Here is a 16199-nt window from a genome sequence, read left to right on the forward strand (position 1 = left end):
TTTGATTCGAGAAATGTACCAAAGCGACTGAGAAAAACTGTAATAGAGCTTTTCTGTAATTGGGTGGGGATCAATCGACTCAATCGGCGCTCCACTCTCTCGCCTGTCTGGACCAGTAATCCGTGTTTCTGCTCTCTGCAGCAGCGCCTGTTCTTTCATAGCTGCATGCTTCTCGTGCGCTGCAGCCTCATCCAGCATCAGTCCAATATCTCTCTTATCTGGTCAAAATGGCACTTCACGTCCCCAAAGCTCCGGGATTTGCTCAGATGTTAAAGGATGGTGCGAAGGTAGGGCTGTTGAAGCATTATTCTGCTCGTGCTGTGGTGTTTTTTAGAAGCGCACACAGTGACTCTACATAGAGGTTTCTAGAACACGGGCCTCATCCCGTCCGACTAACGTTAAATTACTAGTAAAAGCAACACACACTTAAGCTGAAGAATAATATTTTGTACAAAGCCATTACCATTAGGTCTAAATGAAATCTGTCTAGGGTTTGACAGTGATTGGGTTTGATTAGAAAGTAACGGATGAATGACGTTAGCATGTTAGCTGAAGACCCCTCCATCACTCACACTGTTGGAAATCTAGAAAGGAACTAGGAAGTTGATTTTGGTAAACTGTAGAGTCCCAGCTATTTAAATGTACTGTTTTATTTAACGTCTGTAAAAATAATATGACTATCAAGAATAGAGTTTCCCATAAAAGGGCAGTTCCCCATTCGTACTTTTTTAAATTCCCAATTAATTAATTTTGTAACGGTTCTCAATTTGAAGCATTTGAGATTTAAAAAAAAATAGATATTCATTCTCATAGCTCTGACAAATGCAGTTTTGATAAACCTCATTGTATCAGCAAATAACATTACTACTACTCCTGGTTCTTTCTGGTTGATCTAATCCAATGTATTATTACTTATTGTGTGTGTGTGTGTGTGTGTATACACTACTAACGGTGTCTGATTCTGCATGATGTATATATGCAAAATTGTCTCAGTTTCTTATATTATGGAAATGAAAGCTTAAACGGCTGGTCACTCACTGCCTAGTATTTAATTTTGAAAAATATTTTTCAACAACCATGTTACACAATTTTGAATATTTAAGCCACTAACCAGCCACAAATGTTTTACGTTTTCAAAATATAAAAGTGACTTTTGTCTTATGGTTGCCATTTGTTTTCCACAATCAGCACTATTCGGGTCTTGAGGAGGCTGTTTACAGGAACATCCAGGCATGCAAAGAACTGGCACAGACCACAAGAACTGCATACGGACCCAATGGTGAGGCTTTTTTGTCCGCTATTATATATTAGGCCTTTTTAGTGACATCACTGGACTTCACGTGATCACTTAATTCTGTACAGGTATGAACAAAATGGTCATCAACCACTTGGAGAAACTCTTTGTCACAAATGATGCTGCCACCATTCTCAGAGAGCTGGAGGTAGATAATAGCAATTGTGATAAAAACATGAATGAATGCCTATCATTTGGAAAAATATGTCTCTCTTTCTTTATTTAGTTTTGAACGTCTCTCTTTTTCTCTTTTCTTTCCTTCCCTCAAGGTTCAGCACCCGGCAGCCAAAATGATCGTGATGGCATCCCACATGCAAGAGCAGGAAGTAGGCGATGGCACAAACTTTGTGCTTGTGTTTGCTGGTGCTCTGCTGGAGCTTGCAGAGGAGCTGCTGAGAATGGGCCTGTCTGTTTCAGAGGTCAGTAATTTACGCCACTTATGCAGTATGCCACTGTCAGGAAATAGGTTTGCAATGTATGGTTATATCTATATCTAAAAACCAAAGTTTTTTTTGGACCCAAAGTTTGGTTTCCCATGCTACAACTAAGCATTTAATTAGCATTTCATTATGTATCAGACCCGAGTGCAATATGAGGGTTAAATTGTATGATTAATTAATGTTGAGACCTGCTATATAAATGATTTGCCTTATGAATGACATATTTTCCTGAGCTGTTGATGATGTTAATTGTTTCTCCCAGGTGATTGAGGGCTATGAGATGGCATGTAAGAAAGCTCTGGAGATTCTCCCCGATTGCGTCTGTACGTCTGCGAAGAACCTGCATGATCTGGATGAGGTCACAGCCATGATCCGCTCGGCCATCATGAGCAAACAGTACGGCAATGAGGACTTCCTGGCCAACCTTATCGCACAGGCCTGTGGTAAGGCATGAATGCTTCTGTGTACTCCGGGAAAATTCAGTTTCATTTTGTGATGAGGTCTCATTTGAATAATGTTATTCTTATTATTACTTATTTTTCAGTCTCTATCTTCCCCGAGTCCGGCAATTTCAACGTCGATAATGTCAGAGTGTGCAAAATTTTGGTAAGTACAAAGTGACATTGAATTTCGGCTTTGTTTTAAATGAAATGAATGCGTGTCTGTGGGTCAGTTTCAGTTCTTTATTTCTCTTTCTTTTGTAGGGCTGTGGACTGAACTCTTCTACGATGCTTCATGGGATGGTATTTAAGAAAGAGACTGAAGGAAACATCACATCAGTGAAAGACGCAAAGATAGCAGTGTTCTCCTGTCCGTTTGACTGCATGGTTACTGAAACAAAGGTAGGGAAATGCTCAGTGAATTGGATTAAATGTGTCTATGGGTTGAAATAGTATTTCCTTTGTGTGATGTTAAAAAACGTTCTCCTTTGCTTTTTTGGACTGTCTTCCTTAATTTTTTTCTTTTTGATGTTTTGTAGGGAACAGTACTTATAAAGAATGCAGAGGAGCTCGTGAATTTCAGTAAAGGAGAAGAGGACCTGATGGAGGCCCAGGTGAAGTCTATCGCTGATTCAGGGGCCAGTGTGGTTGTGACTGGGGGCAAAGTTGCTGATATGGCCCTTCATTACGCCAACAAGTACAAGCTCATGGTGGTGAGGTATGACAGAGGCAGATCCCTTCTTTTTTTTGTCTTTGTACTGCTTGATTTTTCAGTGTTTTTTATGTGTTGGCTTGTTAAATGAGAGTAAAAGTGACACATCTGATATTTATGAACGCTGTTCACCCAGGTTGAATTCAAAGTGGGACCTCAGAAGACTATGCAAAACTGTGGGAGCCACAGCATTGCCCAGACTGGTGAGTTGTTTAGAGTTTTACTAGTGGCACTTTGTGAGTTGGTGACAAGCTAGATGACATCATTATGTCGTGTTGTTTTTTTTTGTTTTTTTTCTCTGGGTAAACAGACTCCCCCGACCCCAGAAGAGATGGGACACTGTAACGGTGTGTATCTGTCCGAGGTTGGAGATACGCAGGTTGTGGTATTTAAACATGGTAAGAAAAATTTAACACATTACTCATGTATGTTTTCATGTGCATAAAATATGTATCTACACCACTGTTCAAAAGTTTGGGGCCAGTAAGATTCCAAGAAATGTTTACAAAATAAATGAACAATTATATTCAGTAAGGATGCACTAAAGTAATCAAAAGTGACAATAAAGAGAAAAAAAAATTTTAAGCATCAAATCAGAAAATTCAGAAAATTTAAAATTCAGCTTTGCAATCACTGGAATAAATTAAATTTCCAAATACAATTAAATTGAAAACAGTTGTCTGTAACCATGAAAATTATTTTGAAGTCGTGGCCTAGTGGTTAGAGAGTTTGACTCCTAACCCTAGGGTTGTGGGTTCGAATCTCGGGCCGGCAATACCACAACTGAGGTGCCCTTGAGCAAGGCACCGAACCCCCAACTTCTCCCCGGGTGCTGCAGCATAAATGGCTGCCCACTGCTCTGAGTGTGTGTGTGTGTGTGTGTGTGTGCGCACTTTGGGTTGGGTTAAATGCAGAGCACGAATTCTGAGTATGGGTCACCATACTTGGCTGAATGTCACATCACTTTCACTTTTTCACTTTCACTTTTTTTATTTTGTTAATATCTTACCAACATATCATGTAGATAGATGTCTTTGTGCCTTTTTTCTTGATACTGTCTGGCAGTGATGCATCCAGACAGCTCATGGCATCTCAATCCTTTTATTTCTAGATAAAGAGGATGGGTCCATCTCTACTTTAGTAATTCGTGGGTCCACAGACAACCTGATGGATGACATTGAGCGTGCCATCGACGATGGAGTTAACACCTTTAAAGTCCTTGTCAGGGTAAGCTACTTTAAAACTCCACCCCAAAAACACTTTTAAATCATGACAATCATGACCAAACAGAACCATTTCCCCTCAGGATGCACGTCTTTGTCCGGGTGCCGGTGCCACTGAAATTGAGCTGGCGAAACACATCACCTCCTATGGAGAAGTAAGAAAATCGATCCAATTGCATTTTGCTGTTGGCGCAACCTGAACAGTGTAAATAATTTGAACATGTCCTCTAAAGACTTGCCCAGGCCTGGAGCAGTACGCCATCAAGAAGTACGCAGAGGCATTTGAAGTACTGCCTCGTGCTCTGGCAGAAAACTGTGGTGTCAAGGGCAATGAGCTGATCTCCAAACTCTATGCCGCCCATCACGAGGGCAACAAGAACTCTGGCTTTGATATTGAGGTGAGGGATAAGGAGGCAGCAGACCTGAAAGAAGGACCCTTAATCATGCATTTTTGGGTGTAATTGATGACTAAGTATTTGTTTTAAACCATTCAGGGAGAGGGTCCTGCATTGAGGGACATGATGGAGGCCGGTATCCTCGATCCATACCTGGTCAAGCACTGGGGCATCAAACTGGCCACAAATGCAGCCATTACCGTCCTCCGTGTGGATCAGGTTAGCTCTTCACTTTTCAATTCTGTATCATTCAGTTTCTTATTCTGTCCATATTTAGGAGTATAGGTGCTTTGTTAGCCGCCTCCTTTCTGTTTTATAATGTGATGTGTATATGCCAGATCATTATGGCAAAGCCAGCAGGGGGACCCAAAGCCCCCAAACAGCAAGGACACTGGGACAAAGACGGTTGGGACGAGGAACCAGACAAATTTGATACACATCATTGATAAGAAATCCTAAATCATTGCAAAGGTGCACAAAAACACGCCACTGTTTGGAGTGCCTAACCCCTGGAGGAACTGGGTTGCATGAACACTGTGTGGAAATTCACCATGAATGAGTCTAGCCTGTCGTTACCTCACAATAACCTAATAAACCATACATCAATGGACAGCTTATTTATTCAGCTTTCAGATGCTGTATAAATCTACATTTTGAAAAATTCACACTTCAGACTAAGGTTTTGTGGTCCAGTGTCATGAATATTAATTCTGATGGTTTTGATACTTTTTTAATCAGATGTAATGAGTATGATGGTTGTCTCCTAAACCTACTATGTTTAAGATCTCGTTTTCTTCACAAGCTCACTAACTTATTTAATTCTGACGGTTTGAATGTCATTTGTGTTTTTGCCAGAATTTACTTGCATGCCGCATGCATTAAAAGCACTTTTTCCTCACAGGATATTGCACTGCACACAACTGCCTGTCTTTTACTCTAAGTGTCTGATAATGTGTGCTTCTCTCCCACAGATTATAATGGCCAAGCCGGCTGGTGGACCCAAAGCTCCACAAGGAAAGAAGGACTGGGATGAGGATGAATGATATCACTAACCTGTGTGTCTCACCGTCTTAGCTTTTCAAGTGTTGTGTATTTAATATCTAGCCCCATTCTTCTTGTATTTGTTTTTTTTTTTTTTTAAGGAGAAGCCATCCACGTTAACAATGAGTGGCTCTGAGCTGTTATTCTGGTCCCAATAAAGGCACTTGAGCTGTCAGCATCTTTGTGATTTATTTTAAATAATGCTGGGTGTACAGCAAAATGTAGGATAATTTTTACAGTTTCACTTTCTTGAAAACATTAAATTTGCTTATTAAACTTGGAGTTACAACATTTATGCACAAACTGTGACAGATTATCTCCAATTCACTTAAAGAATGGTTTTTATGGTATATAACTGCAATTTTCCTTTCAGAAAATCAGTGTCAGTAGTAAGCTAAACTTGCAGCTATTATTTCTGCAGTTACATCAGCATGACCGTGTACTGGGATGGGAATTCTTGCAGCAGCATTTTTTTGTAGACGTTGTTGTGCTGTTAATTCACCCCTTTCTTCCTCGAAATGACGTACTGATATCAATTAAGTGTTGACAATCATTTTTTTTTTCTCGCCGTGGTTTTAGTAATATAATATTACAAAGAGAGCATCCACATGAGGATGTGTGCACTTTACACCATCGCCCTCTGCTGTTGTTTTTGGAGCACTTCACTTTAGCTCTAATATATAGATTATTTGAATGAAAAATACGTTTGTAAATTATGGGTGGGTTAGTGTAGGTCGTATTACATAATATAATGATATATTCAATTGTATTTATTACATAGTTTTTTATTTTATGTCAGACAGATAGATATATTTGCTAACTTAATATTTTGTATGTTTATCAACAAAATCGAATTGTAGCAATGCATGTACAAGGTAATTTACGTTTTGTTTTATGACTTTGGTTTATATTTTTTTAGAATTATGTATAGAAAGTTTATTAGCTAAGTTACAGGGATGCCAATATGTGTCTGTCTTTATTTGTTAAATTATGCAAGATGAATTTCAAGAGAATGCGCACACTAATAGCAATGCATAGAGGTTAATATCAAATTACAATATAATAAAATTATTTATGATCTATAAATTAATCTATTTACTGTGGAAACAATAACTGTTGGTAACGGCATGGCTGTTAATCCTCCTAAAATCCATTATCTGACCCTCAACGGGAGCGCGCATCAATCGGGAGCGATCCTGCAAGAAACAGCGGACGCGCGCTCCCGCGGTGTGGTGCTGCTAAACATGGCTGCTCTCAGCAAGTCCATACCGCACAGCTGCTATGAGTTAGGACACACTTGGAATCCCTCATGTACGTTCTCCACCCTGCAGGTGACAGCCGGCGCCCTGGAGGTCTCCTTCAAGATATATGCTCCTCTGTATCTGGTGAGTGTCTCAGCGCGGATCTATCCGTTTATTTAGCAGGGCAAGGGCGCAGTTAGCCTGGCAGCTACATCGGAGTCCTGCAGGACGATGCAAGGGCCCGTGATAGTTGACAAGTTATTTAGAGAGAAAATAAGTAAAAAAAAAACACACAGAGACGTGGGTCTCAACCCGTCGTGTTTTACATTTACTAGCATTCAAAGTAAAAACAAAATGTCGTTAGACTGATGACACGGTCAGCAAACCGACAGAGAGATGCTGGTAATAATAGTCTTGAAACTGTCAAATGACATTTAATTTTGCTTTTTGTTTCGTTCTTTTGAATAATGGTGTGAATTAAAGTTATGCGTGTCGCACTTAATTTGATGATAAACTGCCTGGTTTGTCTAGTAGATTTGCACAGTCATTCTCATTAAACCGAAACTCTTTACCATAACCGAACCGTAACCGAAGCTTACTAATAGATTTAAAACGAGATGTTTTATTTGACATGTATTTCCACTGGCTCACATTAAAACTACTTGCTAGTAATGGCAGATTCGTGAACATTATTATTTTTTTTTTCAAAATGGATAATATATAATATAATATTTTTATTTATTTATTTATTTATTTGTTATTATTCTTTTTTTTGTATTGGTTTAATTTATTGATATATTGTATAGGCTATATTCATAATAATCAAATCTAGAACTGATGAGTGAATTAAGAAACTGATCTTTTGACTGAACATCGATGAGCAGTTATTTGTCATTATATTTTTATATTTTATAGCATAAGTTAAAAAAATGTGTGTGGCATTCTTTTACCAGTTTTGCTCAGAAGAACCAAATTTAACTGTGCACTGTTTTTAAGGACAGTAAAGGCTCATGGACTCAAACCAGAAACCTTCTGCTTATGAGCCCTGAGTTTTGACCACTATTCCACTTGTTGTTGTTAATCTTGTATTTATTTGCCTGTGATGACTAAGTATGACTGGCTGTCAGTCTATATAGATCTGACAGAGGGATCATCATTGTGTCCAATTTGGATGTGTGTCATTTACAAAACTGCAGTTCAAAGTTGTGCAACACCTGAAATGTTTTGTTGTAGAATTGGCCTCTGATATAGTTTCGCAGAAACTACGGCTCAGTCTGTCATTAGACAGTAGGTCAGCGGTCAGTGGGTGACAAACCATAGACTCCTACTTAAGGAAACCTATCTGTTGCTTGAGTTACAGCCAATGTCATTTTATAACACAGAGAAAAAACTAATGCACCGAGAGCTTGAGTAAAGTCTGAAATGGATCTCCCTAACATGCAATTGATATTTTTCTGAGTTCCAGATTGCAGCCATTTTAAGGAGAAGGAAAAAAGATTATTACAAGAAAAGGCTGCTTCCCGAGATCCTGCAATCCACGTCTTTCCTGACCGCAAATGGAGGCCTCTACATTGCGTTTTTCTGCATTCTCCGGTAATTTGAACAAAATTCTGCCAACAAGCATTTCTTGGAAACATTTGTCACCCCACGTGTGCAGCCGTCCGACCACGAGCAACCTTTGAATCCCTGTCCTTATCAGCCGTTTAAAGTCTACGTACATATCTGTCCAAATAGGATTGTAAAGACCTTTGACACATCAAATACATTATGCACAGGGATTTATGAATGGCGTTCTGCATGACTGGTCCACTCACCTAATTTGTGAATGAATTATTAGGATTATGGATTATTTTATTCCCTTCTAAATGAGACACATATTCAACCGTGATATTGTCCTCGGTTGAAAGCATGTCCATTAGCTTATGATTATAAATGACCAGCTAATCTTTCCATTGTTCACTTTTTAATCAGGAAGCTGTTGGGACGTTTCTACTCCTGGTCAGCTGGGTTTGGGGCGGCACTGCCAGCCTCATACATCGCCATACTAATAGAGCGGAAAAGCAGGTTAGCCCGGACATTTCATCACTGATTGCCTGTGGCCTTTCTTTTCTATGAATTTTATACAAATTATCCAAAGCTTAAACCAAATTTACACTGAACTTGCATATGGAAATGTACTCTAATGGAAAAGAGTTAAGGCCCATTGACACCAAGAATGAAAATTACAACAATAACTATATTCATGTCCACACCAACAGAAGAAAAACACCAAAAAAAAAAGAAAACGTTCTGAATATGATTCCAGTTATATTGTTCCTCTGTGTTGTAAACAGAGTTAGAACAGTTGTTTAAATTGCTATTGTTATAGTTTCCGTCCTTGCTGTGATGCTGAACAATTGGGCTAATAGTGCAAAATTATTTAGCAAAACCTCAATTAGTTCTGTCTTTTTTGATTCAGGAGAGGACTCCTAACAATTTACATGGCGAACCTGGTAAGATGATTCAGCATTGCTGCTTTTCAGTTCCGCTGCATTATTTCTTGACAGTTCTTTCACAGTTGCATGGCCGTTTCCTGGCAGTTGTCAACATCACATCTGTTATCTGTCACTTATGTTACTTTTTCTGGAAAGCTGTGATCAGAACTGTTTATTTCAAGGAGACCTCGGGTGATTTTAAACTGAAGTGTTCTGTGTCATTTCCAGGCGACGGAGACGATTTTCCGGATGGCTGTCACAAGGGGTCTTGTTAAGCCTATGAAACACGGAGAGGTACGTTACAGTTCATGCTTGGGGTTAGTAAGGTTTTTTTCTTTTATCCAGCAAGGAGGCATTAAATTGATCATAAATAGCAATAAAGACATTTATAATGTAAAAAAAAAAAAAAGCTAAATAAATGCTCTTCTATTGAAATTCTCATCGAAGAATCATGGTTTCAAAATATTGCAGAGAGTAAAAAATAAATGCAGATTTTTTTTGTGCATAAGAAACTTTCGAAAACAAAATCAAAAATACTAAGCCCAAACTAATGTTATTACATCATGCACTGAGATCATTTAGTGTTAATGATGCAGTCCCACTTTACATATTTGCAAAAGCATCATTACTTTGAACCAGGGCTTGAAAATGAAGAAAAAAAATTCAATTGGTTTGCTCCTGTTCCTGTTCCTGCGTTCCTTTTGATATTATTACTGTTCCGAAACTTGTTTCGGATGGAAGAAATACCAGTTAATAAAGTAAAAAAAAAAAAAAAAAAAAAATATATATATATATATATATATATATATATATATATATATATATATATATATATATATATATATATATATATATATATATATATATATATATATATATATATATATATATATATATATATATATATATATATATATATATATATATTCTTTGCCTATAATTTGCCTATTAATAATAAAGTACAGTGTTTTCTTGACTCAAAAAGAAAAGGAAAAAATAGAGATCTAAAGTGAGCCAATAACCCGCTGCGCTTAGTCACAGCCAATACAGCATCATCTTTTCTAGATTTTGCCCAAATGTAAGATACAAAAAAACAAAAATCTATCAACACTTTAAAGACATCAAAGTATTTTGAAGATATTTAAAAATGTTTGGTTCATTGTAAAAAAAAAAAAACAAACAAACAAAAAAAAAAACCCTTGTATAAGATTGCGTTTTGAGGGTAATTCCCGGCTCACATTTATTAGTCCTATTACTTTTTGAAATAATAAAGGCTAAAATGCCTATAGTCTGAAGCAAAATGTTAACAAACATTATAAAAACAGTTATTAGTTTATCTCCAAAATAAATCCTCTAAAGTTTAGGCTATAAACACGTCAGTCCAAAAACAAATTAATTTAAGCTGAAGCTGATGCCTACCTCTCTCATTCAGCACGAAACCAAATGTTTCCATGTTCCCGACGTATCTGGATGCTAAAATATTATTTATTATATAGTGTTTGTACTTTCATCGACATAAAACATCGTCCTTCACATCAGCTTTATCAGCACAATGAGGCACGGTCACGTTGAACGCAGCATTTTGTACAACGGAGCAGTGTAACTTTATTTGTTTCTTTATCCGTAATTTAGCACTTTTTAATTATTTTTTTCGTTTCGTTAATCTGTTAATATGATTGAAGTGAAATATATTTAGTATATATGCCTAGATTTATTTTTATGTAATCCTATAGTTTTTCTGTTTTGTCCATTCACAGAAGCGCTGCAGGTGTGTGATCTGTTGAATTCATTTCACATATCCTCAGATAAACTCTAAGAGTGGTGCATTGCCATTGTGCTATGATGAGATCACATCTGAGCAGACATTTCACTCGTTGGCTTCAGCGTCACATTTGCATAGGATCTACTACTGGAATTCGTGATTGGTTGAAAGGAAATTTCAAATATTAAATTGAACGATAAAATAACGTTATTAACCGGTTAATGGCCATTTCAAATTTTCGATACTGTTCTGAACTATACAATAATGGTTCTGTTCCTTTTAAAAATTTCATTCGTTTCCCTGCTTTGAACTAAGCTTGACCTGATCATAAAGTTTCATGTGATGTCTGTCTCATAATTTCCACTTTTTTTTTGTTCCAGGTTCTTCTCTTCTGCTTGACTGCATCTCTCTTCATGTTTTTCTTCAGGTCAGTTTGTCAGGTTACTGCCTCTCAATCCTGGTCCTGAAGGACGCCAGTCATGGTTATCTTTTTATTTCTTCAACGCATCAATTACTCATTAGTAGAGGCTCCTCCAAGACTTGCTGAGGTCCTCCAGGAGCAGGATTGAGATGGACAGGAACACTCTTCAGAACAAATAAAAACCTAGTTGCTCAATTACAAACACTGACCCTTTTAAACTTTCCAATTTCTGGTTTTGTCTTCAGATGTAAAGATGGACTGAATGGCTTTGCATTCTCTGCCTTAAAGTAAGTTTTATTTATCGATTTACATGGCTTTCCGTAGTTCTTAAATTCCCAAGGATTTGTCATTAAGGCCCTAGGAAACACTCTGTTCAGAGCGTAATCAGCTCGTGTCAGACTGTTAAAGGAGATTATGTGTCTGGCTGCTGCAGATTTATAGTTGGCAAGGAGGAGATCCCAACACACCCTTGTGTGTCTGAGCAGACGTATGGCCAGGGTTCGGAGAGAGACACGCAGCCACCGGATGAGAGACCGGAGCACACGCCTGCCTCCAGGAGGAGCTGCATCAGAGCGTTTACACGCAAACTCCTAGACTCTATGTGAGTGAGACAAATATAGCCAAATATATAAGACTATTGTATTTGTGATAGAAAATTGTATTTTATCCATAACCATATTTTTAGGGCTTTCTAAGTATGAAAAAAAATAATAATTGTAACTTAATTTTTATTAAATGTGAGATCAATGTTATTTTACACTGTAATAAAATGTAAATCCAAATCTCCACATATATTATTTGGGAGGAAATTATATATAAGCTAAGGTCGATTTTTGAAAGTAAAAACAGTAATATTGTGACTTATTACTAAAATTTTAAATATGTTTTTTTCTATTTTATTACATTTTGAAATGTAATTATTTCTATGATGGCAAAGCTGAATTTTCAGCATCATAACTCCACTCCCGCAGTGTCTTTCAGAAATCCTTCTAATATGCTGATTTGGTGCTCAAGAAGCATTTCTTATTATCTGTGTTAACAACTATTGAAACAGTGGTACATTTGGATTAATAGCGTTTTATTCAAAATAGAAATCATTTGGCATATTATAAATCTCTTTAATGTCACTTTAGTTTAAATGTAATCTATTTAAAGTTTTCTTGCTACGTAAAGTGTTAATTTATTTAATTGTGACCCCTAATGTATATAATAACAATAGTGGGTAAAAATAGTGTCCGAGTTGCATTTGACACTTGGAGTTAATGTACGTTCCGGCTTCATTTTCATGCATGAATGTTCCCCTGCTTCATAACACATTGTCTGTATTCATTATGTGTGTGTCCCCTTTAGATGCAAACATGGACCCAGGCATAGATGTTGCAAACACTATCAAGACAACTGCATCTCCTACTGTGTTAAAGTAAGAGTCTGAGACCTCCTAACCTGCCGTCTCTCAAACCCCTCATCTGTCAGTTCTGAGCGTTTGTGTTTGAACGGGACAGAGACAGTATGAGAGTGCAAACATGTGTTGCGTTTATCTGGGTCAAAGGCTCTGTTGATATAGCAGTGCCCTTTGCTCACTAACTGACAGTTGATGTGAAGCTGTGAGATGTTTTCTGCAGAGCAGTTTCTGAGATGCTTTGTGTTTTTGAAGGGTTTCATCCGAATGTTCAGCGTGGGTTACCTCATTCAGTGCTGTTTGAAGGTTCCATCAGCGTTCAGACAGGCTTTTACAAAACCCTCTCGACTGCTCTGGGTGCTCTACAACAAAGAGAACTTCCAGCTTGGGGCTTTCCTGGGATCTTTTGTCAGTATATACAAGGTACTTCATCTCCGCTAAGATCCGGCGCTGGTTTTTCCTATGAGATGGCAAGTTCCTCTGCAGCTTTTAGGGGGATTTGTATTCTTCACCTTTCTCGGTAACATTTTTTTTCAGTTGTGAAATTTGTCTCTCTCTATCTCCCTTCCATTTGTTAAAAGGGCACAAGCTGTTTACTGAGATGGGTGCGTAACCTGGATGACGAGCTCCATGCTCTCATAGCAGGTAAAGAGTGTTTCGAACTCTTTTTCCCTTTGCACAGCCATTAGATGTTCTTAGCTCACCGTTTTTTACGTTTATCTTTTCAGGTTTTCTTGCTGGCATCTCGATGTTCTTTTACAAGAGCACCTCCATCTCCATGTACCTCTTCTCCAAACTGGTGGAGGTAATGATTCTCTCCATTCAATAACACTAGACATGTGAAGAAGCATTACTGACCAAAACGAGGATTTGTAAAGAAAAATGTCGGAGGATTTCAATATAAGCCAAGAGAAGACTGGTTTTCCTTTGCTAAACAGAGGAAACTTTACTTCCTTTGAGCCTGTGAACAAAACTTGGTTCTCACGAGACTAGCAAATTCTCTCTCGTTCACTGCTATTATAAAGCTCAGGACATTTTTTAATATAACTCCAAAATGTATTAGTCTGAAAGAAGAAAGCCGTATAAACCTAGGATGGCTTGAGTGTGAGTAAATCATGGGCTAATTTTTCATTTTTGGGTGATGTGTCCCTTTAAATATGATTTACTAACAAATGAAAACACACATTGACATTTTATAAACAGGTTTAATCCTTTATTAGTATTGAAGCTGTATTTTGACTACCTCTATATATTAGTTACTTTAAATATATATTATGTGATCATAAAAGCCTTATATTAAAAGCCATATTAAATATGATTCGTAAATATGCATGGGGGGAAAACATTTTCATACTTGTATTAAGATTCAATAAATATTCTGATTTCAAAAAGATTTTCTATATGGGTTGCAATAAAAAAAAAAAAAAAAAAGGTATACATAATACCGTTTTTTCCGGACTGTAAGTCACACTTTTTTTCATAGTTTGGCTGGTCCTGCGACTTATAGTCAGGTGCGGCTTATCAAAATTAATTTGACATGAACCAAGAGAAATTAACCAAGAGATAACATTACCGTCTCCAGCCGCGAGAGGGCGCTCTATGCTGCTCAGTACTCCTGTAGTCAACACTGAAGACAAGGAGCGCCCTCTCGTGGCTGTAGACGGTAATGTTTTCTCTTGGTTCTTTGTTCTAAATAAATGCGACTTATAGTCCAGTGCGACTTATATATGTTTATTTCCTCGTCATGACGTATTTTTGGACTAATGCGACTTATGCTCAGGAGCGACTTATAGTCCGAAAAATACGGTATATGTGTATGTATAGTCTACTAATAATCTGTTGACTGTCTTTTTAGACAATGTATTTCAAAGGGATCGAGGCAGGCAGGTTTCCGTACTTCCCTCACGCTGACACCATAATCTATGCCATCTCCACTGCCATCTGTTTTCAAGCGGTAAGTTTAAAATGTTTGTAAAATCTCCCAAACTAAAAGCATCTTCTGCATACCAAGGACACTTTTACACCAAGGGAAAAAATACAACGAATGATTTTGTTTCATATGTCCTGGGTGGATTTCTCAGGCGGTTATGGAAGTGCAAAATCTGAGACCATCGTACTGGAAGTTTCTACTGCGGTTGACGAAGGGCAGGTGTGTATTAATGGAAAATATGAATGAGAATTCTCATTATGCATATGAATTCTTGAACTCATCAAGCTATTGATTTCTCTGTCCAGGTTTGCTCTGATGAACAGAAAAGTGCTTGATGTTTTTGGGTCCGAGGCTTCCAAACACTTTGGGGACTTCACACCTAAACTTGACCCCAGATACGTGCTGTGTCCCATCGACATGGACGTGCAGCTGGGCTGACAGGCCCGTGGGTATCTGCGAAATATCTTCCCATTGACCAACAATGACACAAAGGCATGGAAAGCTGTTGCACATGATCTCTCTCTTATATTCTCTCGCCCTGGCGCTCATGTCATTAAATGTGAAGTGAAAGTGTGAAGGCAGTTATACGTTTATGTTGATCTGAAACATTTTGCAATGTAATTACCACAGGTAAAATGTGAGCTCTATGTACTGTACACACACTATCACCATCGGTTTGTCTGAAGATGATCTGTAGTTTATGGATAATGATTGCTTATTGGATTTTCAAGGACAGAATGACATAGCAGGAATGCGTTCAGGCTAACTCAGCAATTCCTGGACTGCTTGGGACCTGACCTGAGACCTCTTTTTCATAGTCTGCAGCATTAACTAATTGGCTTATAAAATGTGTAAATGCGACGTTTTCATGTATGAAAGTACAAAGACAGTTGGGCATCTCAGAAGGTAACGCTGGATTATTTTTGGTCACTGTCATTTTAAATCCTACCAAAAAGGATCAAATCAATAATTAACTGTATGCCATAGTCAGGATATGCGGGTTAAGCCTTGTAAAAAGACCTTCCTGACATCAGGGTTGTGTACGATCTCTTCCTTGTCTTTAGTGTGTTCTGCGTTCTTGTTCAGATAGGAATATATTGAGAGCTTCTCATAAGTTTTTATGGAAAGTTATTAGTACAGAATTTAACATTTTATTACCCACATTGCTTGCAGATTTAATAGTCACAGATGTTCTTTGAGGAGAGAAAAGCTGATTAAACTCATCTTAATGGACTTTCAGAAGGAGAGCTTCTTTTTTTGTTGTTGTTTTTTAATTAGCAATAATAATTTAAAGTAAAATCTGACAATATAATCGAAGTGTTGCTGTGTATTTGAAATTTAATTTATGTAAAAAGAAAGAAACCCTTATGTCTTAGATGTTTGTATAAAAGCAAAAGCTTTAGATTAAATAAATTCCAGTGAAATAA

General features: G+C 37.6%; 2 protein-coding genes across 3 annotated transcripts; both read left to right on the forward strand.

Moving 5' to 3' along the window:
* The first annotated feature begins 112 nt into the window (after positions 1-112).
* On the forward strand, positions 113-5720 carry LOC113095391 (T-complex protein 1 subunit theta-like). Of its 2 annotated transcripts, XM_026260910.1 has the most exons (16): positions 228-287; positions 1189-1279; positions 1363-1442; positions 1564-1713; positions 1997-2177; positions 2279-2340; positions 2439-2576; positions 2714-2892; positions 3023-3089; positions 3197-3284; positions 3998-4113; positions 4193-4264; positions 4343-4507; positions 4604-4723; positions 4843-4975; positions 5476-5720. In XM_026260910.1, exons 1-15 carry the CDS (start codon positions 228-230, stop codon positions 4948-4950), a joined length of 1677 nt encoding a protein of 558 aa, XP_026116695.1. In that variant the 3' UTR covers positions 4951-4975; positions 5476-5720. The 2 variants fall into 2 exon arrangements, with proteins under 2 accessions (XP_026116696.1, XP_026116695.1); XM_026260911.1 differs by lacking the exon at positions 4843-4975 and having other exon boundaries at positions 113-287; positions 5476-5645.
* A 991-nt stretch (positions 5721-6711) lies between these two features.
* Positions 6712-16199, forward strand: LOC113095392 (transmembrane protein 135-like). Its single transcript, XM_026260912.1, has 15 exons — positions 6712-6930; positions 8252-8379; positions 8758-8850; positions 9245-9278; positions 9489-9554; positions 11403-11449; positions 11689-11730; positions 11877-12044; positions 12794-12863; positions 13098-13265; positions 13424-13487; positions 13571-13647; positions 14698-14796; positions 14924-14991; positions 15078-16199. The coding sequence occupies exons 1-15, from the start codon at positions 6790-6792 to the stop codon at positions 15208-15210; spliced, it is 1398 nt and encodes a 465-aa protein (XP_026116697.1). The 5' UTR covers positions 6712-6789; the 3' UTR covers positions 15211-16199.

The sequence above is a fragment of the Carassius auratus genome, unplaced genomic scaffold (assembly GCF_003368295.1).
Source record: "Carassius auratus strain Wakin unplaced genomic scaffold, ASM336829v1 scaf_tig00215709, whole genome shotgun sequence".
NCBI lineage: Eukaryota > Metazoa > Chordata > Actinopteri > Cypriniformes > Cyprinidae > Carassius > Carassius auratus.

Coding starts and splice junctions, on each gene's coding strand:
- LOC113095391 (XM_026260910.1), top strand. CDS start 228: ATGGCACTTCACGTCCCCAAAGCTCCGGGATTTGCTCAGATGTTAAAG. Junction 288..1,188: donor TGTTAAAGGATGGTGCGAAG/GTAGGGCTGTTG, acceptor TTCCACAATCAG/CACTATTCGGGTCTTGAGGA. Junction 2,893..3,022: donor TACAAGCTCATGGTGGTGAG/GTATGACAGAGG, acceptor CTGTTCACCCAG/GTTGAATTCAAAGTGGGACC.
- LOC113095392 (XM_026260912.1), top strand. CDS start 6,790: ATGGCTGCTCTCAGCAAGTCCATACCGCACAGCTGCTATGAGTTAGGA. Junction 9,555..11,402: donor AGCCTATGAAACACGGAGAG/GTACGTTACAGT, acceptor TTTTTGTTCCAG/GTTCTTCTCTTCTGCTTGAC. Junction 13,266..13,423: donor CTTTTGTCAGTATATACAAG/GTACTTCATCTC, acceptor ATTTGTTAAAAG/GGCACAAGCTGTTTACTGAG.